Below are 20,119 nucleotides of genomic sequence, written 5' to 3'. Positions count from 1 at the left end.
CATTAAAACCAACTCAGTAAAATAGCAGAATAATGGATGCGCGGTATAAAGGTTAATTATACCACAATCAGAGCAATAAAAATCGCTAATTAAATGCAATGATTTCCATTGACACTTCTGCAATAGTAAAGAATACAAAAGAGAAGAGCAGTACATTTTAGTCATATATTTACTATGCTGTGAGATGAAGCTGGAAGAGGTTGGATTTCCTCTGTGCTCAAGCAGCTCTCAAAGCCACAGCAGTCCATTATCACATTTGGTCTCCAAACAACAGGCAGAGGCATTTCTAAATAACAGCCTTAAACAAGGTCAAGTCCTGCTGAGCAATGGCCAATCTTCTCTCACTTATACATAATTAGTAGACAGTTAACTCGGAGCAGTCATCAAGGATTCATTCCCAAGATTTTGTCCTTCAGTTTCAGAAAAATTTAAACCAAATTGATGCTCGGGCAACCTTATATGTCACTCTAAGTGATGAAATTATTGTCAATTGAGTTCAAGCGATGGTTGATTAGAGAGAACAGATACACCAGGGGCAGCTTGTCAGAAAGAGACTGTCCTCTGTGAGCATCTATTTAAGCACAGTGGTGCTCCGAGCTAAATGCAGTAGAGTACAGCTGAGGTTGTTCATAAACCAGTGTTGGACATGCTGAATTTCTGACCTGATGATGGCATTATATGAAAAATCAGGGGGAAATTGAAGTATAAATGTATGCACCAAATGCCACCAAAACCCAGTTACTGAGACATTTTACTCTGAACTGAAACTGTCAATTGGCTTGGTGGTGCTAGATGAAGTTAGGGAGCTACCAAAGATTCTTTATGTGTAAATCCATCTGGTACATATGAATATTTTATACAAACCGATGGTGCATGAAAAGTCGGGGGATCATCCAAGTCATGTCCAAGATCATCTTCTGGGGAACACAAATATATGGAGCAAAGCAACATCTACTGCACAACTATTCACTTGCAAAGCCATTTCACACACTAAATGTTAGCGTCAAGGTGGTGCTAGAGGAAAGCCCAGGGACACTAAAATCTTCAGGATTTATCCCACTGGGACTATGAATGTCTGTACCAAATTCATGGCAAATCATTGAATATATTTCCAGATATTTCAAACTGCAATAAAATGGTGGAACAGCAGATGGGTAATAATAGCACTGGTTTGTTCAAGAAAACATGTCAATGTATTTTTCAAAGACTGGTTGTGTTGTGTTCATAAGCTGGAGGTATCATGACATTGTAGAGCTGCATAACCAGTGAGAGGAGATTAATCAGGCAAAAAAAGAGAGTCTGACATTAGCATCAGAAGCATTAGAAGCCTAACAGTTAGTGTTGGTTTCTTTGAACATTAGACTAGGTCTGGTTGCCTGTTTGAAAGGCACTAAACCTCCTGCTCGCAAGAGAAAGAAACATGCCTTTTAATCGGAATATTTTACAGTTGTTTTTGTTGGTCAAAACACCTCATGTTCAGCAACTCACTGGCAAAAAGGTGGTTCAAATTGCGTCAATAACTCTAGGTATCCAAAACAGCATTTAAATAGGTTTTGGATTAGAGCAAATCTCACGGGAAGAAACAGTTTGAACTTTGCTGCGGGCAGGAATGGACAGTCAGAACAGTCAAAACGTAAACTGCAGGTCCTGGGACTTACCCCTAACCATGAAGAATGGAATTAAAAAATGAAGTTAAAAAGAAGAAAGGTAATTGGGGGCTTTACAATACAAAAGCAAGGCAAGGCAAGACATTTGGAGAAATTTCCCAGTTGTAACTGACTAAGATGGACTTTGTTGTGACAAATGTGCAAAGTGTTGATATGATGCTGGCACAAATCTGGCAGCTTTGGACTGAGGCAACGTACCTGCTCTGCTGTCAAAGCAAACTCTCCTTTGTAGATAATGCACCTTTTCCTGAAATGTATGAAATGTTGCACATATTTCTATTAATATAACTGTAATTTTGGTATATTATGCTAACAAGTGTGTGCTTTTTTATTAATACTACACAGTAAAATAGTTCCCTGTGGGACTGGATTATGCAATTATCACAATTTTTGGAATTAAAGAACTGAGCCTGTTCACTTCCCACTGCACACGTGACTAACAGCTCAGACGGAATCTGATAAAGTATTGAAGAATAGAAAGAACGGGACAATCACAGGCAGTGAGTGAGACAGGACAGGAAAACAGAAGGACAGACGAGAGCATTAGGGCCAGAAGGTCATGGAGTTAGGCCAGGATGAAAAGAGGCACCAGCGCTCCCAGCAGACTTGGCCTGTTTTATAGCAATCATTTTGGCTTGGCCCAGTGCGCACACCCGCAGGCAGCCTTCATTTAGCGAACCACCAACTGTCACAGGTGTTTTTTTATGGGCCAAAGTGTGCCACGCACTCCCTGCCACGTCTCGGACTATTCTGCATTTTTCATCACGATGCTCCAGGCTATATGTATGTTAGACAAAAAAGACCCAGATCTGCGAGAGAGAGAGTGACATTGAGAGTAACCTTGAGAATGTTAAAGTAGCACTGCATGTCTGCGCAGCGTCGGAGGGGATGAATATGCAGAGCGCTGCAGAGCGAGTGACACATCTGAGCCAAAATGTGAATTTGAATAGAAGGAACAGTGGACAGCAGTTGAGAACAAAATAAAGTTGAAGAAAACAGGTTGGGTGTTGGTTCACAGGTTTAAGATTCAGCGGTAAAGTGTATAAATATAGACGACTGTGTTGAAATGGGTTTTTGTGAGGAAAGGAAGCATGAAATATCTTAACTAAACTGAAAATTATGGGTGCTAAGAGAGGTGTTGTGAAGAGCGTGACAGAGTGGATTGTGTGAAGGGTTGGAGAGACTAAACACGGGGGGGAGACTGTAAGCATTGTAGCCGCACTGTAGCTGCCAGAATGTTCTCTTTTTTTTTTTTTAGAAAGGATGGGACAAAAGCAAAAGTTGAAGTGTGGGTTCAGTTGGAGCCTGCAGATTGACCATGAGAGGAGGAAGTTAGGTTTGGAGGGGAAATAGTCAGCACAGTTAAGGGTTGCCAGCCAGGCGCAACCAGTAAGATATGCAAGACTCAGGGATAATAAGCAACACTGCCACAGGGTTAAAACTCACGCCTGGCTGCTCAGGGCTATGATTGGAACAGCATGGAGAGGGGAGGGAAGGGGAAACGAGGGGAACACAGAGAGAGAGAGAGAGAGAGGGAGGGTGGTAAGGGGAGCTTGCTGAGAATCGGGCCTTTGATCACAGGGTGAAGAATTACCAGCTCAGTGCCCACTGCTGCTGCCCCAAAGCACTATGGGAAATGTTCACATTCAAATATCAACTCCTTTCTCCCTACACATGTCTGTATCATTTGCTGGCACGCACACAGAGTGAACCACGCGCACATTAGCAGACACGCAAATAAATAAATCACTTTGTTCTGTTGACTTGCCTTGGGCAAAGTCTCATTAGAGTCATTGGCGTTGAGCTGCGTGGCGGCAACCCAATGTGGCACAGGGACGCACACACATCTACGGTATATGTGTCAGCCGGCAACGACACACTGAGGGTGAAGAAAGAGTGGTGGTCAGAAGTGGAACATACTGGACATCTCAACACGCCTATCACCTGAAGGAGCCGCTCCCATTCGGAACAGCGAGGAAATGTTGTGGTTTGAACACGGCGGCAAAATACACTGCAACACGACAATCCTTGAGCTGTAATAGAAAGCTTTTTTAGCCAGTATTTGGTTGCATAGCTCCCCGTCCTCTTGCTGTAAGCTTACCCCACTGGCTGATACAGGGGAGTGTGTGTGTGTGTGTGTGTGTGTGTGTGTGTGTGTGTGTGTGTGTGTGTGTGTGTGTGTGGGCTGACGGGGGTTTCCAATCTGCCGTTAGGAAGCGAGGAAATGCGAGTGTGGAATGAGCATAGCTTTGATCGTTTCTAATCCTCAAAGGAGGGTGGGGGGGGCAACCTCAGCATGTCGGCAGGAGACGGCCAAATCTAGCATTTAGGAAGAAGGGGGAGTGTTCCTGCGTGTTTGTGTGTTGTCTGCCGTTGAAACAATAGCTTAAGTGCACACATTTTATCCCATTATTCGTGCGCCTGAAGTGTTTCTGGTTGTTTGAAGAAAGGGGATCCATCCTCATTTGACGGGCCAGCAAACTGCTTTCTACTGCTCGACCCAGTGGGTTCTATAAATGTCAGCTGGGGAGCAAGAAGCCTTTGACTTTGTTTCCCCGTGGATAAATTAATTGGGAAAGTCTCATTAAATACCACTGCTGGCGGTGCCGGTGGGGAGGGGTCACACACATGCCGAGTCTGACCTTTCATCATAAGAACAATTAACATGACTGGATGCTCGTTTAATTGGACGGCCATTTTATTATCGTTATCCTAATGGCGACTCATATATCACGGTTAAAGTCCGAGCATGTTCACCAACTGGAGGGCCCGGTTAAACAAGCGCTCTGATTGGCTACGGCACAGAGAGAGGATTCAAATATAATCTCAGAAGACAGAAAGTTTAATAGGAGGGAGGGAACAAGTGTCATTGTATGCACTAGTTTTTCCACTCAGACATACACAAAGCTCTCATAAGGAAAGGATTCTGTATACAGAGGAATTATGACTCAAGTGTAGTGAGGATAAACAGATACTGGCTCTCAAAAAAACAAGCTGCTTATTTATTTTCCACTGAATTACTAGAAAGGGCTCTTAGAGACTAAATTTGCATTGTTGCCATCTTTGTGCCCATTAGGTGCCAAGCAGGCCCACTGTAATGGAGATGGAGGACACATTTGATGTAATTACATACAGTGTTAGAGATGGATCTTTGCAAGTGGAGCCTCCTCAGTGGGTAATATCTGTGCACATGCACAAAACATAGAAAAAAGGAGTGGGGCTGTCTGCTATTTATGTGACACTCAGTAAAAGCATATTTATAGTTGTGTTAGGTCCTCTACTCACCGGTAGAGATGACTGGACCACTCTGAAGCTTCCTTGGGACAGCTTCCAGCTCTCACTTCGCAGTCCTCCTGTATAGTGCGAGACCCCGCAGGGCACTCGGAGGGGTGGTTAAAATTGGAACACATTCATCTCAATCCCCCACCTGCCAGCACTAATGGATGTTAGCCTGTTTTGGAGAGACAATGAGATCGAAGAAAGACAGGATTTCAGGCTCCCGTGGACATGAGTGAAAAACACAAACACATTTAATCCCTTTGTGCTGCCGTGTGTATTATACATGATTTGAATTCAAGAACTGCATCTTCTCAGCCTTGAAAGCAAATCTCTTTTTTCTCCCTTTTTTTCCTCATCGTTTCAGTCACCCTGATGTGCCAGTTTACTGCAATCAGTTTAGAGAGTAGCATTCATTTTTATTCTGTTCCAAATACACATTTTGTTAAAATAAAGATAAAACATGCATCAGTAAAGCTAAAGGATAATTGGATACAGATTCACTGCAGTGGTGGAAAGGTAAAGCTGTGCAGTAATATCAATATATGTTCTTGAAACTCTATCTACGCTTCATAAAATATTTTCCATCTGCAGTAGGATTCAGAAACAGGTGCAGAATCTGCCACATGCCTTGTTTACTGCTTGTGCTCCTCTACTTTCCATGCCTTTCAAAAATGCACCTCAGTTCACACATTATTTGTTATGTTTCTCTCTGCCTGTAATGTGGTTCTGTCTTTTCCTGCAGAAAACATATCACCCCTTGAGACCATATAGTCTATCCCTTAAAAAGAAGCAGCAAAAATCACAAACGACTGAAATATCTACTCTCCCGATTTGCTGCTCCAGTTAAAAATCCATTAAAGATTCTAAGACTCTCTAGGTTGAAAAAAAAATCACTGTTTCTCTTTTATTTTCTTTTGATTTTTCCTCTTAGCGCTTTTATTTTTGAAAATTTAGAGAACAGCTATCTGCAGGGAGTTTGTGCTAGCCATCCAGAAAACACTATATGCCCTTGTAGTGTATTGATTGTAGTCTCTCAGCAGCAGCATCATGAGCAATGACTGGTTTGCTATGTAGGGGAAAGCGTTGAAATGTTCACGCTGCTGCAGCAAATGTAAGTACAGTCTGTCTCCTTGCTGCATAGAGGTCATTAGCACATCTGTTGTATACCTGCAAGTGTTTTTTTTTCTTTCCTATACGTGTAGCTGCCTAGGAAGTGACAGCTCCATCACCAGAGAACAGAGGAGTTAGAGTATGTGTAAATTCACCTTGTAATTCTTTATATATTTTCATTTCTAGACACATTTTGATTGAGATTTCAGGTCAGGAAAAAAAAATTCTTGCAGGGGAAGGGGATTTTTTGAGAATACATAAATGAGCGCATGTTTAGTTAATGTCGTATCATCGCTGCATCCAATTAGGATCTGTTTTTTAAGCTTCTCGTCATCTTGATTAAGCAGTCACCACAGGGAGTCTGATCTGAAACATTTTGTGTGGGCGGGAAGTACAAGGACAGGCATTAATACGACGTGTCAAAACTAAATGGAAGAAATCCTGTTGACTGTACAACTTCTTACTGATATTGACATTCCTCTGCTTTCTATTGCTATGTGAACTGTGAATTCATTTCAGTCATAGCTCCTCACTGAAAATCTTTAAGCTGGAGAGAAAATAGTAGTAGACGTGGTGCACTAAAATATGTTTTTTTATGAGTTTGCAAGGACAGAATGCATGTTCTAACAAAAATAAATGTACTGTACCTATCCAGAATTATAATCGATATATATTAGAGATCTATTAGAGTGCAGAATTGATTCTTTAATCCAACTATGAATCTATTCTGTATGATTCAAATTTTCCCTTAGAATCATTCGGAGCTGCACAGTGGCTTGGTGGTTAGTGCTTTCGCGTCCCGGCTTTCCCGGGATCTTTCTGCATGGAGTTTGCATGTTCTCCCTGCACATGTGTGGGTTCTCTCCGGGTTCTCCGGCTTCCTCCCACAGTCCAAAAATATGCTGAGGTTAATTGGTGATTCTAAATTGCCTGTAGATGTGATTGTTTGTCTGTGTATGTAGCCCTGTGATAGACAGGCGCCCTGTCCAGGGTGTCCCCTGCCTTTGCCCCGGGTCAGCTGGGATAGAGTCCTGCCCCCCCACGACCCTAATGAGGATAAAACGGTGTACAGATAATGGATGGATCTAACAACTGCCACCGTGATACAAGACCTTGAATTATATACCAGATTTCAGACTAAGAGATCTCACAGAGAACCAAAAGCAGCAACAGAACAGCTCTACATGCAGCGTCTGACTGCAAGCAGACCTCACTCATCAAATGAAAGAGCTTCCCATATTGCATTCTAGGTGGGAGTTTGGTGGATGGCGAACAAGTGCATGTAAATTTCAGCGCACTATTCCACACCAGAGGGTGGCTAAAACTGAACAGAAGACTGTGAAATTGAACAGATTGCCTCTTTCTGACCTGAAAATGGTTAGTATAGGGAATGTTACACTGCAGTTTTATACGCATATGCTGCAGTTGCCTTTAAGGAACTGCTTGAAAACACAAGAGCTTCCTATGCTACTTTCTAAATATGGATTTCTATGACATTGTTAAAGATCACCCTTAAAACGGCTAAAAATAAATAAATAAATAAAAAATTACTACTCTTGGCTGCAACTCCTGCAACCTTCACCCCAAAGCAGGTAGCACCTGTTATGTTACACTTCATTAAGCACTGTTACGAAATTTGTCCTCAGTATTTCACCTTATTTACTGACCTAGTCACTCTCTTAGTAACAGTGGGCAGTTGTGCTGCAGCCCCAAGGCACCAAGCCAGTGCATAGTCAAGGGTAATGTTAGTTCAGACAGATGGAAAGGCTCCCAGGTCCAGTTCAAATGTATTTGCTATAAGGTGACTGTTGTAACTGCTGAGCCATATTCCCTACGTTGTGGCATTTTTCCCTTAATCAGATGAAATCCCTGGGCCTTCACCGGTTCGATACTAAAGATCACTTGATTTAAGATGTTAAGACCTTATTTTCCTTCTACATTGCAAGAGTCCTAACCCTTAAAACAAGCTCCTGCATCAGTAAATTTCAGCATGTGTATCTTACAGTGCCAAGGCTTCCTTTTTTATCAATCAGACTGCATTATTTTTGATGCTCCATAAGCGATCAATGGGGTTCACTAATTTCCCTCCAAATGCTGCCTTTGATTTATTTAGGGTCTTTTCCACAGCTGAATCTCCCGTCTTCTCTCGGATCGCTTGATGAATGGGAGCCACTGACACCAAGCTACTAACTGCGAGGAAGCTATTAGTGCAACAGCAGGCATTTAAGTCTGCCATTCTTATGCATGTGGGTCTACAAATTATGCAAAGTGGTGGCATTTGATCTCAATGTAATAGAGGGAAGAAAGACAAATAAATCGAATGGATAACACAGTGCTCCTGTACTAATGCAAAGGTCAACACCATACTGTAAGTTTTCAGCTACAATATTTATACAAATTACCTTTTCAATGGTCCTGCATACATAAAAAAAAGTTTCTAGCATTTTAAGTATTTTCTTTCAGTTGCATTATTTGTCCCACTGGTTTTATAAACAAGTGCAGTGTAAATCTGTGCCCCACACAGATAAAGATGATGTAGTTTTTGTTTGTCTAGCACCTCACTGATAATATAATAATAACAATAATAATAACTGTATCTGTATAACACCTTTAAGAAGAACATTAACAAAGTGCTTTGATAGGTAGGACATAAAAAATGACCAAAATGTACAGAATGGATAGCTAATTAAAAGCTGGTTAAAAATATGGCAATGCACAATGGGGTTAAGAGAGAAACTGAAGAGAAAATAAAAGATAGAAATAGATCAAGATCAGGAGGTTAGAAAGAGGGACTAAAGGAATGAAAATTTTAAAAGTATAAAAAGGCAGAGTGATGAAAGAGAAATAAAAGAGAACTTTAATGTCCATTTCATCAGTATTTTGTTTTATATTCTGTGTAGTATTGAGTGACAGTATTTTTCATTTCATAGTTTTTTTTCAGAGTTTTAAAGGTCCCATATTGTGCTAAATTTCAGGAAATTAATCAAAGTCTCACATGCCCCAGAGTGTGTCTTTCAATTTTTCAGCTCAAAATACTGTAAAGACGGTTCATGTTACCATAACTGTATAACCTAAATGGTCTTTTTCAGCGTCTGTGGCTTTAAATAAACCTGAGCTGCTCCTGTCCATCTTCAGGAAGTAGAAACTCTCTTTGTCTAAGACTGAAAAGCTGGCTGAACAGCGTCCGACAAAGGCCTAAATGAACGGGAGATCAAAACTTTGTATCGCTTTTAACTTTCTCTCTGAGCAATCATTTCACATATTGCCAAATACACAGCAAAGATAAAAGCTATATTTTTTAGTTGTCACATAATGCTGCAGTTGCAAAATCAGTACTTTAGCTGTGCTGAACAGCTGTTGGAAATGGCTCTGAATGACTCCAGGTTAACATGCCCTTCTAACTGACTGTGTTTCACTCACTATTTCATACTCTTTGTAGCTTCTGTCTGACAACAGAAACTACAAAATATACAAATGAGAACAGCTTTATTGGTAATTCGCTTGTATCATAGAGATGTAAACAGTGGTTGAACTTAAGGTAGACTGAAGCACAACAGGCGACATGAAAACACAACGAGCCAGGCCTTGTTTATAGGTTTCGGATCAGTCTTAATCTCCGTATGTCTCTCAGTATTACAGTTTCCATAGATCTCTGACCTGTGGGTGTATGATCAATGGTAACGTTTGTCATAGTAGTTGCAAAACATGCCAACTCTAAGGACTTTTTTTCCTTTTGTGGTGACATTGCCACCAATATTAAAAGCAATCTGCTAGTTCTTTACTTCCTCAGATGCTGGGGGTGCATGAAGACTCTTGTGTTCACTCTTGCAGCCAATAACAGAACATTCGGTGCACTTTACTTGTGGCTGGGGCAGTTCAGAGTCAGCAGAGGCAGATCTAGAAGATAAACAAACTGGCGGACTGTGAGACAGCGGCTTGTTCAGAATGGCTCACCTAGAGGCCATGAAGAGTGAAGATTATTACAAAGTTTGAACTATTGGTTCCTAGTTGCAACACAGCAGCTTATTAAAATTCTTACTGGCGTGTGAAGCTCTGAGGCTATCTAGTTGTCAGGTGACTTGAGACATGGGAGAAGTAAACATTTTCATTTCTTAACAGCTTTTACTTTACACCTGCAAGTTTATAGCAAAACACAAAGCACACAAAAAAAGTTTTTCACTGTAGCAGACCTCTACAATGAGTGCAAAATTGTTATATTAGCTCAGTATGATTCAGCCTGATAACAATCCTTGGCTAAATGATGTAATTAGGAAATGCAGGGTTATCTAAGTTATTAGAGGTTTGTGGTATGAGCAGTATGAAGGAAGAAGCATGCTTGAATTAAGCAGCTTAAGCTGGATTACGTTCTGATGACTACTTTTCTCTGTTAAAGTGCACCTGGAAAAACTGTTTAATTTTAGATTCAGTCTGCTTAGATATGGCAGTCTATCAGAGAATGTCATTAAATAAAGTCAAAATGGGTCAAAAGTCACAAATCATGATTGGAATATAAATACACTTCCAATAATACAATATTTGTGTCCTATTGTTTTATTTTGAGGCTGTTATTATTGTTATTATGAGGCTATATTGCTCTATTGTCAGGATGTAAAAGGGTTTTTATATGGCTCTTTATCAAGCTACAGTGCAGCGTATTTGCTCATCACAGTGTTTGTGAGCTATCAGCCTGAGAGTCGGACCATCATTTAACCGAGGTTGCTCCAGTATATTTCATGCAGCACAGTGTAACAACCCCAATGAGGACAGCGGTACAAGTTTGATGGGCGACTTTGTCCCTGATAAAACTGCTAATGCTGTCCATCTCATCAAACATGGAAGCGTGGGTCTAATCTCATAGCCTTGGGGCAGACCTGGAGGCCAGATGGCCGCACCCTTTCTCCCGTAAGGCCAGGCTAGAGCAATTACTACCGCTGCTTCACACGTAGACCTGTGTCACCAACGCAATTAACAAGCTCCGGAGGAGCTGGGCAACCAGAAAGGGACAGACTGTGTACACAGCATGAATGATGAGAGGAATGGAGGGAGGACAGGGAACGAGGAGGAGACTGAGGGGAAAACATCAGTGGTACAAGACGGGTTGCCAGGCTTTAGTGAACAGCTGTGGAGGGTGATGTCAAACAACAAATCTTTTTGAGAATTCACATCTTAAAGATTTTTATGCAACATATAATTTAAGGGTGTCCTGCACATGTAGGTATATTTATTTATTTATTTTAAAATTCTGTTTATATGTTAGAATATGGGTCAATATATAATTGAAGGACTTTTGAAGTCCATGGGATATGTCTTACATACATTTTTATTAAAAGTTAAAAAAAAAAAAAAATTCTGTTCATTATGATCACGTCTTTACAAATTCCATAATTATTTATTATGGAGACAATCACTTAATAAAAAATGACTGGATATCATTAAAATATCAACTACATAACCGTCCAAATTTAATAACAATCACCTTCTAATTAGCTAAACAATGATAAAATGAGCTCATTCAAAAATGTATTTGACTGTGTTCTTTTAATTAAGTTGAGATAATCATGACAGATATTTCTTTTTTGGCAATATATCAAATTTATATGGAAAATAACAAATTGTATCTGTGTCTGAGAAATCACTTTCAACTAAGTTCCCCATTACAAAAACACCTCTTAAGGAAGTGTGTTAATTCCAGATCACATGACCTGCTCCACATGATGTCATTTCCTCCTGAAGAAAAGACTCCAAGGCTTTCTACTAAAATATCTTTGTAAGTAACTTTCAATTTCAATTTTACTCAATTGTATATATATTTAGAAGAATCTTTCTCTTAAATGCCATGTGGTGTTTGGTTAAAGGCGGCCATGTTGATTTTAGGCCTGAAAACAGCAAAAATGTCAACTATGATGCAAGAAGTCCCACCGATATCTACACAGAGTATATTGTCTTTACTTTTATGTTCCTTTGGGCAGAGATTTTGGAGAGTGAGCCTGCAAATGTTATATTTTGCCTCCCACTTCTCTAAATTCTGCATTCACCCTTGTTGTGAGGGTGATTCATCACAGCTGTGACAGAGAGTATAATGTGTTACAGCTCCCAGAAGGAAAGGCAGTAGGTGTTATCTAGGTGGGATGTTCATTTTATTCAGAGGCACGTTCCATTATCAGCTGGAGGAAGCCAAGCATCCCGGCTGCTCTCCACTGCAGCCATGCCTTCAGGATCACCGCCATCTCTATTACCTTCCAAGGAACACGTTTTATGTCTCCCCGTTGTGTGCTTAACTTTAAACTTTCAGCCTTATACTAAACTCTGGCATGAACCTTCTCATCTGCAGGTCTTTTGTTCACAACATCCCCTTTGTCTCTCTCTTTCCCTTCCTTCGCTATAATTCCTTTACTTGCCCAAGTGGGATGCTTAGATAGGAAAAGATTGCATGGAGGTTAGAGAGGAAGGTCTCGAGGTGTCTTTGCTGAATCGGGGATGTGAGAGTGATGGAGGCTGTCGAGAGGAGAGATGGATTCTCTGGCCTGTCTCGTTTCCACCCAGTCATTGTTCATGAGCTGGAGCTGCCAGACAGCTGTCTGTACCTGCCACCTCTGACAGATGCCTCCTGTCAGTCAGTCTGGGATGGTCCATAATCTGCATCGCCTCCTTGCTGGCTGGATCTTATATGAGCCAAAAAATGGACGACTAGTGAAAGATTGATTCATTCCCTGTTGCCGTTCCTCAGAGGTCCTTCAGCCTTTTGTTGAACATATTAAATGAAATGGAAACAAGCTGCAGGTGTTCAGGTCCAAGCCGGGACGAAAAAACACTAACGACAAACGCAGAGAACACTTCCTTCAAGACACGGGAAAAACAGAAATCCTTGTTGTTGTTATATACCACCCCCCTCCTTTAAAAAAAATAAAAATTTCTAGGCTTCATTCATACATCCCTTTAATAGCTCGTCACCATGGGCAATATGCTTATTTTTATTCTTCACTGCAAAACACCTCCTGTATCTAAAATGAATGGCACAGACTGGAAACCCTCGAATGTCACTGTAGAGGCTAAAAATGTTAATTCTGAAGGTGACTCTAGTATTAAATCTTCACTGTGAATGATGTCAGGCATTGCAACAGTCATCTCTGGTTATAGTGAGTGGCTGAACCCAAAAACAAACAGTGGAAAATGTAAAAATCTGGCCCAGCATCTCCAGACTGATGCCTCTTTCCTTGTTTTTAGGTTTGTGTGTGAAGAGGACAAGGGGAAAGATGAATAAGAAAGTGCATTTACTGTGAGACAAGCAATACATTCTCTTGAATGGTACAAGAACATGCAATTTGAGCACGGGTGGGAGTGTGGGTCTGCAAATAAACTGTCATTTTTCACAGGCTAATGCACACCTTCACAAATACTTAGAAGCACACACATATGGAGTAGCACATGCAGTGCACACACACACACACACACACACACACACACACACACACACACACACACACGTCTCAGAGCATTTCGTGCTCCGTTATTAGAGGAAATTTCCTACTTCTCTCCCAGCTCTTGCATGGTAATAAACAGAATCATTAAGGCATGTCATAGTGGGTTGGTGGGTGGTGGAGCTGCTCCATTACTGCGAAACTACAGACTCCAACTGTCTTTTAAAATGATGGCAGAGAAACAGGCTCTATTAAAGGCGGCAATCAAAGCTGCATCACCACTTGCAAGCATGTCACGTAGCTAATTCAATCTCACAACCCATGAAGCAATTAATTCATGTCAATACAAATACACAAATAGTCCTTTTTTTTTTGCTCCATCAGGAAAGCGGAGGTCTTACGGCTGTGCTTGTGTTTGTTTGTGCATCTCTGTGCCTCTCTGTGAACATGCTCAGTGAAGTGAACCTGGAGGAGCAGGTGTAATTGGGTGTGGAAAAAAGGGAACCTCGTGGTCTCGCTGGCTAAATGAGATCAGACAATCTTCTCCTCTCCATTTCCTCCCCTGACAACAGGCACATTGTCCCCCTTCCGGTTTGTTATTCTTGCTCTGTGACATAAGCAACGCACATGAGGGGATATGATTATTCACTGAAACCAGCCGCCCTTTGAAAGCTCAGGAGCCTGTGTCTGGCAAATGCCTAGCAAGCCTAAATCAATTTAGCCTTAGACACACTAAAACACACACAGGGGAAGAAAATCTTTAAAGGAGTTCAAGTGCTCTGTGGCTTGGTCAGTAGACAATGGTGGAGGATCAAAAGTTAAACTCACTAGAGAATAGAAAACTAGATGTTGCCATCAGGATAGCAACAGCCAGCAGCTAAATGAGTTTATCTGAGTCAATATCTCAGTGGTTCTGTGAGTCAATATCTCAATTAAGTGCTGAGAAGGCATTCTTGGCTTGATGAAGCAGCTCAGGTAGAAAGCAGGTGTGAAGCGAATGAGTGCTGCATGGTGTGTTTCTGAGAAGGCGAGAGAAGTAATGCGAAAAGGGAAAAGGAGCGGCGGAGAGACAAAGGCTTTCAGATTGAGGTTATGAGTTGATCAAAGTGGATTCTGGCTCGTCTGGGGCTGCAGGCATGAAACCAGTCTGCATTTAAATGCATCTGTAGAGAAGCGGGGACCCTACAGAGTTCTTCTGCTCCATCACCCCCTTGTTCCCAAACCTCCAATTCCCAGTCCTATCTGGATGGATTCCTGCTTTGAATTTTAATGAAGGAAAACTAGAAATTCTCCCCATCCTGAATTCCCTCTTTAGGGCATTTCATCTCTTTTCCTGCCTCCATTCATCAGAATGAAAATGTCTTACATGCCCGTAAGGTTTTTCTGATAATAGCGACTTGGCTGACAGATGGTTTTCAGGTGTTTCCAGAATTTTGCAAGAGACAAATGATATAAGAACAGTTCTTAAAGTGGAGACAGTGTCCTCTCCTGCATCCAGTATAAGAAACAGGCTGTTTATTTATAGATTAAAGATAAAAATAGACAAATATAAACGAGAGGAAACATCAGACAGTCAAGACTCTAGTCTTTTGTTACACAAGAAAAAAGAATAAGCTCTCGCGGATTTTTTTCAATAGGCTGTTGACACATCAACATTTCCCTTGGGTAGGTACACAATTCTCAGTGCATTTTAGTGCAGTGCTACAGCAGCGAAGTCATGTCGTTGTCAAACCTGTCCCACATATTATGGGTGACACTGCTTTCAATTCCGAGTTTAAGGCAACAGAATCAATCACATTAAAAACAAACTGCTGATATAGACAGACTCGTGGCAGTACATCATAAATGAAAACTGTAGCTGAGCGGGTCAAGGTAGAAAGTGCATACACTTGTCTGGACTGTAATCTGTCATGTGCTGCAGATTGGCCTGCAGTAATGAGCTTTTACATTACAGTACCGAGAAACGCTGATACTGCCGTGGTGCTATTCTGCAGTCAAAATGCAGTTCGACTTTCACCTGACAAAGACTCAGGAACATTCCCCAGTCAATAGGTGTCAAAATGTCCCCCGGTTTTGATAACAGATCTGTCAAGAACATGAATAAGTGTGCACAAATCTACAAGCATTAAGACTCAGCAGGGTGTATGGCGAAAGCAGCAGAATGACAGAAAGCACAAGAGACACTTTAAATGTTTTACAATCAAAATATAACACCCAGAACACCTTTGTAATATGTTCTCTCAGTGATTTCAGGCATCATGGCATCTGAGAAATGTTTTCTTTCTATATCTGAGAGTGTCCAGAGTGTTTGTCATGATGGCAGAAGCAAAACGATACCGCGAACGAAGGAGTGAAGAGCAACCGTGTCACCAAGTTTCCCGTTTCTGTCATCTGTCGGGCTTAACAGATGCTCTGCTCGGCTGCCTACCCAGGCTCCTCTCTGAGTCAGCCAGGCTCGCCAGTAAAGCCAAGGATCTGACTGGCTGTGGAAATTGAGCCTGATGGTAATTGATTGCACATAACTTGCGTGCCTCAATTAAAGAAAGTTAGTAGCTAGTGAGGAATTTAAAAAGTTTGAGTAGAAAAGACGTGGCCATCCATATTTGTCACACCAGCCTTCTTCAAGGTCAGTTCACTGCCAGCAGGCGCTGAGAGGGAGGGCGGGGGAGGCAGGGAAAGGGGAGACGAGTGACAGAAAGAAGGCCGGTCTGACAGCACGACGGGGCTGACGGCTGGCTGAAGCAGACAGTGAAGGACAGGTGGATGTAGCAAGAGTCTGGTCTGGCTTGTATCAGGGGGCGTGGTCCATAGATGGCCCCGAATCATTGTCTTCCAAGTCCCGCGGGTTCATGGGGTTCGCCCTTGGCTCCGGCAGCCTGGAAGAGACAAAAACCCCCCCCTCATCAATTTCATATCAGTAGCAGCCCTCCAGCTTGCCTCTTCTTCTCTCTTTCCCAAACACCTGTATACAGCCTCACATAGACACACACACACACACACACTCCACCATGCATACATATTATGGAAATATAATAAACCTTTGTGAAATGTAATCAGCTTCAATCAAGCTACGCCTTAAGTAGAAATCATCCATTCTGTCGGTTTTATATTAGCAGTTCTGCAGTGACAGAGACAAAGTGATAGCTAAATTGCAAGGACCTGTAGTAATCCGAGCCTGGCTGATAGATTCAATTTCACTGGAGACAGCCTACACTAATCATATGCTCTAATTGGACAATGTCGTAATGGTGACAGAGCACCGCTGTGGCCTGAGAGGCAACTCTCCTGTAACTTCTCTCACTCCCACCCACCTCCATCTTACTTATTATGATCCCCCCCCCCACCATCCACTTTAAATCTACGCCACCACATCCATTTTTAAAAGGCTATATGTCAGCATGTTTTTCTTTTTCTAAACACATTCATTCGCTGCATGGGTGTGCTGCTTAATTCAATGAGATTCAATGCGCTTTAGAGCTGCGCCATTTCATCTCGCCATGCAAATGTATCTTTTAAAAAACATTCGCTTCCTATGACCTTGGACATTTAGTTTGCATTTATATTTGTGAATTTACACTCGTGTGTTGGAGCAAGGATGAACAAAGAAAAGATTACTCCACATGAACTTTTAATGTCTTACTGATGCACAGTTTTCTAGGGCACAAACTAGAGCAGAAGGTCAAGCTTAACTGCTTGACTGCCTAAATAGTTTTTTTTTAACAATAACTGACTTTAAAGATACTTCTAGCTCAGGGACGCAATCAAAATAAAGATGCATATGAACGTTGGCCCGCTATGTTGCAGCAGTACGGATGCTTTGTTCCTTAGTTATTGCATTCACTGGGGCAGTGTTTCATCACCACCAATAAAGCAACAGGTAATTTAAATATCAAGCAATGTAATCTTTCACACAAATTGTTACACAGCACTGTTAATGAAACTAATGAATAATTTGTCCAAACAACCACTGTGAGCAATAACGAAACACATTCAAAAACATAAGAGTATAACAGGATGGAAAGCTTCTAGGAGCAGTAGGAAGATAATTAGTCGTGATGCAAAACAGTCAATTGTAGAGTCTATTTGGTGCGTTATGGATGCAACACAAATTATTTCCTCAAACATGTCGTAGTTAAATGCAGCTAACTGCAGTGTGAAAAGCTGGTGATGAAAGGAGCTTTGGTTGCGCACACCTGTATGTGATTTTTCTCAGCGGTAAAAGCAAAGACCTTGTTCAAAATAACAAATATGTAAATCAATAATTGGTGTCAAATGAGACAAAAGCCCGCCAAGCTACATTTGCCACACCAATTAAAGTTTTAAAATAAATAACTGCTGAATTTGATCAGCCATTCGTCAGGGTCGCTACGAAATATGAGAAAATCTTTTGTCAGATGCTTTCTATTGTTTATGGATGAACTTCTTGCCAGCTTTTAATGCTGTCAGTAAAATAACTATAAAAATGCTTCATGACAGATTTACTTGCATTAAAAATATTACTTGGATAGAAACACACTAGTATAGTCAGTCAAATGTATTTGAAGTATCAAAAGCATTACAACAACACTTAAAAATGCTCAATATGTGCTTTACAAACTTATATTACTGATGCCTTAATGTGTAAGCAGCATTTTATTTTTGTACTTGGTCATGTTGGAGTTGATTTTAACTGTTTTATACGGCTCTTGGTATTTTAACTTGTATCATTGCTTAGTATGCTGTAAGTCATATATTTAGTACATAAAATATGCGGCGTAACTAGTAATTTAAGCCAGTCGAATGTTTGGACACACCTACTTATCGCAACTTTTTTCTTCATGTTTACAGTTTTTCTGCGTTGTAGAACAATGCTGGAAACACCCTCCCTTAGAATGTTCATTAATAGAGCACAATAACACAACCACGTTGGTTACAAACTGGTTACAAACTGGTGGGTGGCCCTCCTTTTACACCAGGCGACTCCAACACTGGCTTTACCCATCTACAGGACCCTAGCAGGGAAGACACCTCAATACCTCTCCAACCTCCTACACCCCTTCCATAACAACTACCCCCGAGGTCCAATGATTTCATAACTCTCTATCCCCAAGGTTCGCACTGTCTTCGGCCAGAATTCCTTTCGCTTTGCTGCAGCAATCGATTAGAATTCCCTCCAAAAATCTCTGACACTGTCATCTCATCCATCACATTACATATTTAAGCAGAAGCTGCAGCAGACCTTAGCTGACCGCTGCACATGCTGACTGTTTTCACTGAACTGCTAGCATTAACTTAGGCTGTTTCTAATCGCTATTTAAACACTTGCGCATCCTTCTTTGTATATGTATTGTTTATTTGATATCTTTCTTCCTGCTGAGGCCTCTTGCCAGGGCATCATTGTAAATGAGTAATTGTTCTCAACTGATCTTACCTGATAAAATAAAGAATTAAAAAAACAAACAAACAAAAAACAATACTGGCTGAAAAATACTTTACTATGAGCAGCAAGTGGTTTGGTAATCTGTAATGGAATATACAATTCTAGGCAGTCATGGGAATTTGATATGTTCCAGGAAACAGGCATTTTGTTTTAGATTTTTAGATGATAAGAGTATTCAAACAAGCAGCTGATTAATGACTGCCACATAAACTTGATTTTGTGTGTTATCTAATTGAATTCTGTCCTATTTTTCCCCCGTCTCTCTGTAGAGAGCATATTTCTATCCATCTCTGCTTCTCTGAAGCTTTTCTCCCACACTTGCTTCAATGCTGTTCCACCTCCGCTGCCTCCGTCTTCCTGCCCATGCCATACGCAACATGTTTGAGGAAAAAGTCCCCACGTCTGTTAATAGGCAGCAAAATCTGTCTGAGCGCGGCTCCCTGAGTTCTCTTGTCTGACATACTTCTGCTGGCAGAAACGAAGAGCTGCTTCCTCTCCCTTTCTGCACCTCCTTGAGGACTGCATCATCACAATACAAACTCAAACAGGGCATCTCATCAAAGAGCACGCACACATGGCACACGTGCATGAATGCACACGCGTCTACATCTCAAATTAGCTCATACTTTACAACATGAATGGATTAACTCCAAAATAGTCAGCGGTCCAGCTATAAATAACACTTTCAGGTGTTAACAAAGCAGCAACAATACACACATGTAGACACACGATTGAATCAAGTGCCAACTAACTGGCTGCCAAGAGAAATGATGATGTTGGACGATGCACACACACACGTACAGGGTTAGTTGCTGTATAGTTGTACCATCTCTCTTAAGTATACAGTCGAGATACTAATTATTCAACAGCGATGCAAATTTGAATCCTTGGCAAACTTACTGCCTGCACTTTCATTCACTACACTAGTTTTACTCAGTATTCAGTATTCATTGTCTACAGCATCACGCAGGCTGTTCAGTCTTTGCTGTCAGCACAGAACACACAAGAGTCTGCATTGAGCTGATCTCCTCGCTCTCACACAGCTCCTTCCTGTCTGAGATGGTGTTTGGGGTAAAACGCTGGCAGACTTATTTGTGTAAGGCAATTTCATCTCGCATCTCCAGTCAACCAAAACAGTCACCCTGCTCTTTTGGAAATAAAATGTAATTACAAATATATTCATATGGCACGAAGTGAGGCCTACACTATGGAGGCAAATGAACTAT

At 41.3% G+C, this 20,119-nt stretch overlaps 1 protein-coding gene across 3 annotated transcripts in view; it reads right to left on the bottom strand.

The window, feature by feature from the left end:
• The window catches only part of trim44 (tripartite motif containing 44), a 65,262-nt gene that overhangs the window by 4,156 nt on the left and 40,987 nt on the right, over nucleotides 1-20,119 (bottom strand). For 2 of the 3 annotated variants that reach the window (XM_035944920.2, XM_023263223.3), the window contains one exon: nucleotides 14,949-16,350. In XM_035944920.2, coding sequence (XP_035800813.2) covers nucleotides 16,297-16,350 — 54 coding nt within the window. In that variant the 3' untranslated portion in view covers nucleotides 14,949-16,296. Of the gene's footprint in view, nucleotides 1-4,952; nucleotides 5,119-14,948; nucleotides 16,351-20,119 lie in introns of those variants that run through there. The other variant, XR_008601158.1, reaches the window with a different exon arrangement.

Source organism: Amphiprion ocellaris, chromosome 3 (assembly GCF_022539595.1).
Source record: "Amphiprion ocellaris isolate individual 3 ecotype Okinawa chromosome 3, ASM2253959v1, whole genome shotgun sequence".
Lineage (NCBI taxonomy): Eukaryota > Metazoa > Chordata > Actinopteri > Pomacentridae > Amphiprion > Amphiprion ocellaris.
The sequence above is the reverse complement of the archived record's forward strand: the minus strand, read 5'-3'. Positions and strand labels throughout refer to the sequence as shown.